Source organism: Argopecten irradians, chromosome 4 (genome assembly GCF_041381155.1).
Source record: "Argopecten irradians isolate NY chromosome 4, Ai_NY, whole genome shotgun sequence".
NCBI classification, from domain to species: domain Eukaryota; kingdom Metazoa; phylum Mollusca; class Bivalvia; order Pectinida; family Pectinidae; genus Argopecten; species Argopecten irradians.
Window position 1 is genome coordinate 36,847,143 of NC_091137.1, and position 10,117 is coordinate 36,857,259.

Consider the following 10,117-nt stretch of genomic DNA (forward strand, 5'->3'; position numbering starts at 1 on the left):
AACTTTATAACGAGGCTATAATCGATTATCAATGACACAAAATGGCGGATCATCAGAGATTCGATATTTACAGAAGAAATGAAGAATGATGAGAAAATGAAGGCGAAAACCCGCAGCATGTTCATTTTAACTATCGTAATGGAGGCGGCAAAAGAGAGGTATTTAGGAATGTGTATGGAAATGATTATATTTTCTGTAGAAAACTCTATAAGTTTGGAAATTGACAATTTTCTTTCAACAAAAGCAGTAATTTGATAGACCAATATCTCGATTTAAATGCTGGATATCCACAACTCCGTTGATTTATTAGTTTAAATGGACAGTGGTACACAATTCTTATACTTCAAATTAGAATAACATTGTTTTAAATGTAGTAAAATGTTATCGAGACAATGTATTGCACAATTACTCAGAAATCGTTTATCATGACCCTGGGTGTTAATAGTGGTGAAACAAAGCAAACAAACCATTTATCATGGATAAGCTATTCCCACGAGTACAAATTGTCCGTAATTATAACCAAAGGTTAGATCTAAATACTGTTCTCATTTACCTATCCCAAACAGACCAAATGATGCATAATTTAAGTTAAAATTGAGCTATTACATGATAATGCATTCATTCTGTCATTTTAGTACATATCATATTAAGCTATGCCTCACTCAATTCCCATACAACTACTATTATTTCTGTGTCAATTGTTACTGATCCAGTAGCGGTATCAAGTTAAGAAAAAGTTCTCTATACAGTAAACCTCTCTTGTATTAAACGCTTGAATCGTATACAGTGGGTGATCATGTGTCAAATCTTACCAAGGATGATTCGAACACGGTATCGAATACGAGCACAGTGGACCCGCGATAATCCGGACGCCGATAGTCCGGAAAACGGAAATGTCACGGAACGGACTTCCGTAACGTTATTTATACTCACAAGTCTGGAAATTCGGATTCAGGACAGTTTAGGCTGGGAACGAAGTGTCCGGATTATCGAGGGTCCACTGTATCACGATTGTGTATCGGATACATTATATGGCCCTTTCCTTGTAAAGTCAGCTAAAATTTCCATTATTGTGTCGAACACTTTTAAACACAAATAAAGCCACTCAAATATATAAACCCTGCCCTTCTTTGAAACTGGCTGAAGGTCGTCGATGGTTTCTTCCTAGAACTCTGTCTTTCTTCCATTGATATTTTATACTACTGTTACTAAATGATTCAGCTCTTTGGAGGGAATGTATGTACACATAAAACAAGATACTTAAAAGTTGAAAAATATCTATAAAATGCATGCAATCAGTACGTCGCAGGCGTAGCCACGAACGAAACCATAACAGATGATTTCAAATCGAAATTGTTATACTGTATTATGTACATGTAATCAAAAGCAAATACTAATAATATTGAAATTATTTGATTTAATTGTTAATTTTATCACTTCTAAAATCTTCCTGGTACGGATGATATAAAACTATATTGATATCCGTTTTTTAATTAGTTAAATGATCACAAAAACATTTGACGTTCATTGTGCTTCATGTCTTTACAGATGAAGTTTCTCTCTACCAGAATCAGGAATATCTGAACAGAAAACAAAATGGCGTCATCCGTGGTGAGAAAGAACAAGGCGTTCGGAAACCCCATCCGGATCTGCCCCCAACATCCCAGGAAGAAGATCGTCAGCGTGTGCAACACGTGTGGGGAGCAATTCGTGTGTTTGTTGTGTATCGCGGCGGCCCACACCGGTCATCGTCTGGTCGAGACAGATGATTACTTGAACGTGAAGAAAGTCTCACTGTCTGGCCTCCTGGTAGACTCTGAGGCTAAGATAAAGACAATCGATGAACGGATGGAGAAAGTACAGCAGTTCAGACAGGACAACAAGAAGGTGTTGGAACACACAATACAAGCTGTTGAGAACAGGGGCGAAGAGTTGAAAGCCGAAATTGATAAAATCGTTAAAGATTTTACCGAACGTTCCCGGGATACTTGTGAAAAGAACACGGACATTCTGGAGTCTATAGAGAAAAAGCTTCTTACCCAATTAACAGACTTGACAGCTATTGTCAACAAATGTAAAAACGCGCTCGCAAATGATAAGAACGCGGATATGGGTTCGTTAGAAAGAAGCTTGCGAGTGGAGAATTCTCGGCCCTTCAAACCTTTCCCTGTGTTACAAACGCCTGGCCTTATTGCGGAAGAGGATCCTTCAGCTCAACAGCTTATCTTGTTCGGCTCAATGAGCCTTAAAGACTGGCGTCTAGAGATATTTGACCCAAATGAGGACGACCTTATTTCGGACGTATCGAGTAGTGTCACTGGAAAAAGCAAGCTGAAGACGGCTCAAGTGAAGGCCATTGCTTCCTTCCGTCACGTGACTCAGGGTCGGATCTCGATTGTCGCTCCTACCCTTGACGGGAAGGCCTGGGTGGTGAAGGGCGGTGGATGTGAAGCCGACCTCATGTTACAGTCTGGGGATACAAAGCAGACGACAGCAGTGGAGTCTTATCTCAATGTTGTTGATCTGATGGTGAAGGCAGATTCCACGAAGACTGTGATCCTCTGCTCCGACGGATCCATTCGGAATATCCTGCAGACTGGAAAAACCAATCCGATGTATCGTACCAGGAACACAGCCACAAGCCTTTGTGAGTCGGCAGAGGGAGGGAGCATTTGGGTCACTCAAGATGATGGTAAAATCGTGAAATATTCCAAAGAAGGCGAGGTTTCGCAGACGATTCACACAGATCCGTCCGGTCGGAAACTCTTCTCAATGCCAATCAAAGTCCGTGTGAATAGACGCACGGGTGACATGGCAGTTATTGAAGACTCACTTCCTCGCCACGTGCTCATTATGGACAGAAGAAGCAATATATTATTCCGTTTCCATGGAGATCTCACACTTGACGAGCGCCAGAATCACGTTCAAGATGGCGAAGGTCAAGGTCGAAGCAGGTTCATCCCGACTGCTATCTGTTTTGACAGAAATAACAATGTTATAGTGTGTGACGTTGGTACGAAGTCCGTAATGTTGGTTGACAGGCGAGGACGAGCCACCAAAAGTATATGGCGGGACGGTAATTTACCGACAAGCTGTGGGACACAGCCCAACGGTGACTTGTGGGTAGGGTTCTCAAATGGCAAGGTCAAGGTCCTCCGTTATCTGATATAGCTAACGAATGTTCACGAAACAGAACAGTTGTAAGGCCATCAAGCTAATATTTAGGGACAGTTGCATCAGTTTACAGACAGTATTTGTATATTGTAGAGTTATCTGTCATTGCGGTCCCCACATTGAAATTGAGATTGATTTTTTTTTCAGAGAAAACGAGTCAACTTGTGCTAACAAAATAATGACGTCACAATACCTACCCAGAAGGGAAATTACTCTGCAAAATCGGAAACGAGATCTTGTGATGTAGTCGGATTTCAAAAGTATCTTGTGTCACGACTTCGCGCCTAAAATTGCTTTCGACGATACCGGGAGAAATTTATGAAGCTGTAGTATATAAATATAAACTTTATTTATTTTACATCGATTACGAAACAAGTTATACAACTTATGTAAATCACACTCGATGACCCGGATGTAAGCGCGCGAGGGATCTTAGTGTGGGAGGAAACCGGAGTGCCCGGAGAAAACCCACGTGATCGGGCAGGTGACCCCTAGGTGAAAGGCGGGTGGCTTAACCACTACACCACCCGATCACCCTAGGAAGCTGTCTTAGCATCAATGGATCTGTCCTGATTCTTACAACTGTGTTGGTCACTTTTTAGTGATACAGGGTATATGTGAATTAAAGTGGTGACAGATTTAGGTTTCTCTAAACCGTTATACGATATGGAGTTCAGAATGTAAAATGAAAAGTAATTTAGACTACTTTTTGAGCCGACCATTCTTAAAGGATATTCGCATAAGAAAAAAGAACTTGTTTAACGAAGGCCTATGGCCAGACTTCAATATTATTCATAGGCATCATTTATGACCCAATCAAATAGGACGGTTATAATTTGAAAGTAAGGTGTGAGTGTAATTCCAACTATAACCGTCTTATTTGATTATTGTCGTATGTACTTTATGAATCAACACACATTTGCAAAGAAAATATTTATGCTGATGAGGTCGTTAAGAATTTAAAACCTTATTTGAGGATTAACATAAGGTTATGTTATAAAAAAATAAATAAAAGACGTACACTTTCAAAAAATGGTTTCATGATTTACTGATTGCAGCATAAATGTTATTTGAAATGTACGTATAGAATGAGTGGAGGAATAAAAACATTTTTAACTTTACGTTTTACGTTTATTTTTTGTGATCTTTATTACAAGTTTTGCATACTTCCGTCATCACCAATCAAACCTTACGAAATATAAATCAACTCCATAGAAATGCTCGTACTTTTGGGGACAGTCCGTGAACTATATACAGGAAAGGTCCGTGGTATATATCTCATACTTTAAGGTTAGTCCGTGAAATACATCTCGTCATATACGTGAAACAGTACGTGGTATATATCTGATATTTTTGGGCAAGTCCGCGAAATACATCATGCCATATACATGTACGTGAAACGGTTCGTGGTATATATCTTATACTTTGAAAACCAGTCCATAAAATACATCTTGTCATATAAGGGAAACGTCTGTGGTATATATCTTTCACTTTAGGACCAGTCCGTGAAATACATATTGTCATGTACAGGAAAGTCCGTGGTATATGTTATTATGCTGCACTAGGCAGGTTTAGCGGACTGATGGGACATGCCTTTTTATACGTGTGGACTCATTGACTCTGTTTTGCCCCTGGTCTAAAAGCTAACATGTTTTATGCTTAACGGTCGAATAATGCAATTTTACCATTTTCATATAAATTAATAAATTATAATTTCAATTCTACCAAGACTTCAACACAGTTAACACCATTATCTAGAATGAAATTATTTAACTGATTTTCCAACGAGAAAGACTTTATTTGTATCCAAAAACTAAGACATGCGAAATAGCTAAATGCGTAAAATGAATAAAAGATTTTGTTAAGTACACAATGGAAAATTATTAACTGTTATATTTAACACATGTGCATGTGGTCCATTATTAAGTACTATCAGTAAAAAACATAAAACTACTTTGTATACATGTACTTCTATTAGTACATCGGTATATTAAATTCTCTAGACGACTCTGATACCACATAGTCAATGGTTTATTGCCTATGGAGAACAAAAGGCATGGCTTCAATACCAAACCTTGTCTGACACATAATTAATTCTCAATGAACTCACGCTCTGTGGGTTTAAATCTAAGTGTCAAACTGTTATGCACACCAGACGTCGATTTGTAAAATTATTTGATATTGATTTATAATGCTTTGTTACTTTGCTTCCGGACAATATTCACACCGTGGTGTATGTACAACTCCAATATTGATGTCATTTGGTATCGCCGAAACAATCGGAAATCCGATCGGGCTTGTCCGGCATTCTTCGGCAAAGCACGTATATATCGAATATATTATATACTGCAATGTACAGTCTTGAATAATCTCAGCTGTTTGCAATACATTGTCTTGCACAAGTTCGTGTTGTATATATTCTAAACAACATATGTATCAATAGATTTTGTCATCCACTACTCTTTTTGTTTTGGCACACTTATATTATTTCAACGCATTTCTTTCTGAAACAAATAAAGTCTTTTGTTCATTACGCAACTATTCCCGGCTGTGGGCCGTCTGTTCATTCAACTGTAATGTTATCCAATATTCTCCAAATATTACTTATTAGTACATTGTACATATCTATCTGAAATCTGACGTTCTTTAAAGGTAAGGGAAATGCTTTTAAGTCTTTTTATAGGTTTTCAGTATTGTTTGCTAAATGAACTTTTAAAATTAATGTTTTTACGTTTGACATTTATACTCATACATGCGTAATTGATAAATAATGCAGCAAAATTACGAGAATCCTGTCCATTTACAACTTCGCTAGCTAAATGTATTTGTCCGATTCTTTTTCTACCATTGTCTCCCACCCTTGAGAGAGAATCAGACTAACACCCTTGGCTAGCGAAGTTGGTCCATTTGGTAATTTTCAACAATGTTTACCACGCCTGTTAACTTTTTCATTTACCACTAAAAGATATATTTCTTACTCGCCGTCGATACATAATTAAACAGATAGTGACGGCCTACTTACAGGCCTACAACATACACCAAACTATTCCTTACATTTGACTCTAAATATATATTCACGTCCTACAGGGAGCTGAGAGTTAGTTACAATTTATGTGTACTTTGACCTGTCCAAGTGTACATTGACCATTGTAAGAGGTTTAGGTCAGTGTATAATATATAATTCTGAGTGAATTCTCGCTCTATCCGGTATGGTTTCTCCTTTTTCGTACAAATGGATAAAATCTCGATTACTTCGAGAAAAAAATGCCATAAAGTTTACTCGGGGGAGCTTTCGAATTAAGTTACTCGACTGCTTGGATAACTCGAGGTTAGTTCTACTGGAGTTCGACTTTTTTCACACTTTCAGATGATCAAATCTATTATGGGATTATTCTATTCATATTTTTATGAATGAAAGCTGGATTCCACAGATAAACATCACCGACCTACGGTTAGCAGTTTTAAATCACAGGGGTCTGAGAATAAGTTACAGTTTATATCGATTTAGACCCACCAGAGTGCCCATAAACCGTTTTGTTACAGTTTATATCGATTTAGACCCACCAGAGTGCCCATAGACCGTTTTGTTACAGTTTATATCGATTTAGACCCACCAGAGTGCCCATAGACCGTTTTGTTACAATTTATATCGATTTAGACCCACCAGAGGGTCCATAGACCGTTTTGTTACAGTTTATATCGATTTAAACCCACCAGAGTGCCCATAGACCGTTTTGTTACAGTTTATATCGATTTAAACCCACCAGAGTGCCCATAGACCGTTTTGTTACAGTTTATATCGATGTAGACCCACCAGAGTGCCCATAGACCGTTTTGTTACAATTTATATCGATTTAGACCCACCAGAGTGCCCATAGACCGTTTTGTTACAGTTTATATCGATTTAGACCCACCAGAGGGTCCATAGACCGTTTTGTTACAGTTTATATCGATTTAAACCCACCAGAGTGCCCATAAACCGTTTTGTTACAGTTTATATCGATTTAGACCCACCAGAGTGCCCATAAACCGTTTTGTTACAGTTTATATCGATTTAGACCCACCAGAGGGCAAAAAATAAAAACAAAAATACGATACAGTCTAAATTCAACGCCCGGACAAATTTCGCAAACGACCGAAAAAAAAATGATAAGATCGACCAAAGTTCTGTTTATTAATGCAGTACATGTACATGTACATGTAATTGCATTATGTTCAACAAAACATGAAGACCCGATTTATCAGTGAAAATTATACTCAAATATCTTAATCAGGAATTTAAATTTAGCGAGTCCATGTTCAGCGAATTCCCAAAAAGGAGTCTTCATTTTCTTCAATTAATTTCTTTTCCGGAAAAATCAGAGCAAAATTATCAATAACTGTAAAATCTCCGGTTTAGTCTCGCATCTCCAGAAAATCGCGATTTCTAGAATAATAATTTTCAATTTTCTTTTAGAATGGAATTTTAATGAGAATATAATACAACCAATTATACCTTTTGTTAGCCCTCATTGTGCGTCAATGTGATGGAGACAAAGATGTCAAATTTATTGATATTTCAAAAGAATTTGTAGAAACGTTTATGCATTAATGAATGTGTCTACAATTACCAAAGACTGATTAAAAAACAACTTAGATCATAAATGAGTCTTGAGTAAACAAACATAACTTTCGAAGCTTATAAGTATATCACCTTCAGTATTAATTTACGAACAAAGGGAGGTAACCTGTATTGTTTAGAGGTATCGATTACAAGAACAAACCTTGACTTTCTGTAATATGAGGTGGCAGTGTACAGTAGATTTGAAAAATTCAGCAAAATAAAATGCAGGCTTTAATTATGTACACACAGCTTTTTAACCTTAAATGACATCTATATAAAAGTATATATATTTTTAATCTACACAACATTTGCAATTGTTATGCAGAGTTCATTTTTGGACAGGTCTGCTTTTTGTGGTTTTGTGAGCCTGTAAAAACCATGGTAACCAAATTTGTTTTTTTGAAAAAATGCAAAAAATTGGGATTTTCAACCCAAAATTACACCCCCTCTAGGAGAATTTTTTTTCTTGGACACAGTTTAAAACCAAGCATCACTGCCGTGATAGCGGAACTGAGCCTATTTCGACATAGGTATATCATTAAACTTTTGAGCAATCTTACCTCGTACCCCGGCTATCAATTTCTGCTGCTACAGTATTGAGTTTTTCCATCTGAGACGCACATTCGGATACCCTCTAAACCATTAATCTCGAACCCATTTTGGGGAATTTCTTTATGCAAATGTGAAGCCTGCATATAATTCTCTAGATTGAATTCACCAATTTTAGGATATATTCATTTTTCAATTTTTTATGCATATAATAAAACAGGGGCTTTCTGCTTGATAAAAATCCCATGGCCATTCGGCCTTACTGTACACTGCTACCTGAGTGACAAATAGTTAAACTTTTAAAATGCGCCGATTGGAGAAACAACTTATAATTTCTTTGAATTAGCTTCCACAGTAGTTCAACAACTCACAACTCCATGTAGCATTGCTTGGCTTCGTGCGACAAAAATAGTGCAGGTTGTTTCAATTGGAATTAGCATTGTCATTTTGACTAAAATCGCCTCAAGTTTGAAACGGAGAAAAAATCGTAGACTTGAGTGCACACGTTTTCGACTAAGTTATATCTGAGTTACGTTTTTATTATTTATTTATTTATTTATTTATTTTTAATTATTTATCAAATGGGCTGCAAATGAAGTTCGAAACTTGAATCTTAAAATTGACTGAAGCTGACAGTACTGAAGAAAAGTCTAACTTAAGTTTAAATCAATCGGAACAATGGTCTGGAAATGAATCCGATTAGCGGAATGGATTTAAGTGTTTGGGAGTACAGTATAGAAAATATTTAAGAACATATTCCAGGCTGGGTGAAACCATTTCTCCGGCAAGGGTAAATGTATAATTATTATCATAGCATAAGAGAATTAATCGAAATAAATCATCATGAACAGACCTCGATATAAATCGTTAACGATGCCTTTACAAACCTTCTCCTTTGGCCGTAAATTACATATTTTACATCGATAAACCCATAAATGAAAGAGCTTGACAACAGTTTATCCATTTAGCTTTTAATAAAAAACGTCTCGGTTAATATTTCTATTTTCCCAGTTCATGTCACATAATATTAACCAGTACAGAAGTCCATAACTGTATAATGCAGAATACAATATTGCTACTTTCATTTTTACAAATAATGCCGTTTACATACGAGTAACACAATAATTCATGATAGGTATGTCCGGGTTTCTTCTGTCTCTACCACCAGAGTTAGGCACTTAGACAGACAGCTGTCTGTAGGTGTCAGTGGTGTAGGGCCGGATTGATTTCAGGCATTTGAAGAAATAGTAAGAATTGTGTTGAATAAACCTTCGAATGACATTTAAAAACACGCAACTGCAATTGTGTGAAATGATATAAATGGGTGAAGCAAACATAATTTAAGCACATGTTGAACATAATGTATACACATACATGTAGGATAGTACATGTAGCATACAAAATAATTCTTTTGATTGATGGTAACCATTTGAGGTATCATCTTTCAACCTTGCTCGTTGTCCATGAACAAATCTCGATCAGTTTAATGTAGTCTTTGTAAGGCAACGTACTATCTATGTATGATTAGAATATTCAATTTCAAAGTTTTTGAATTTGGATTCTTAAAAATGTCATATATTACTATGTTGGGTCAAATTGCGTACATATATAATTTAATTTATAGATAGTATTTAAATTACAGTGTACTTGTAATGTACATACACTATAACATATGTTTATATGAATACTGGATATCCCGTTTCATTCCTTTTGACACGCGCCGTTTCCACGTTCTATAGTTGTGAAATACATACCATATTCCATTAAAGATTTTTTACCTGTGGTAGGTTA

The 10,117-nt window shown here is 36.6% G+C and overlaps 1 protein-coding gene across 1 annotated transcript; it reads left to right on the forward strand.

The window, feature by feature from the left end:
• LOC138321525 (uncharacterized) lies at positions 1-4,267 on the forward strand. The gene is made up of 2 exons (XM_069265271.1): positions 1-158; positions 1,549-4,267. The coding sequence occupies exon 2, from the start codon at positions 1,597-1,599 to the stop codon at positions 3,169-3,171; it is 1,575 nt and encodes a 524-aa protein (XP_069121372.1). The 5' UTR covers positions 1-158; positions 1,549-1,596; the 3' UTR covers positions 3,172-4,267.
• Positions 4,268-10,117: the final 5,850 nt, after the last annotated feature.

Excerpts from the sequence above, each read along its gene's own strand:
- LOC138321525 (XM_069265271.1), top strand. The coding sequence starts at position 1,597 with ATGGCGTCATCCGTGGTGAGAAAGAACAAGGCGTTCGGAAACCCCATC.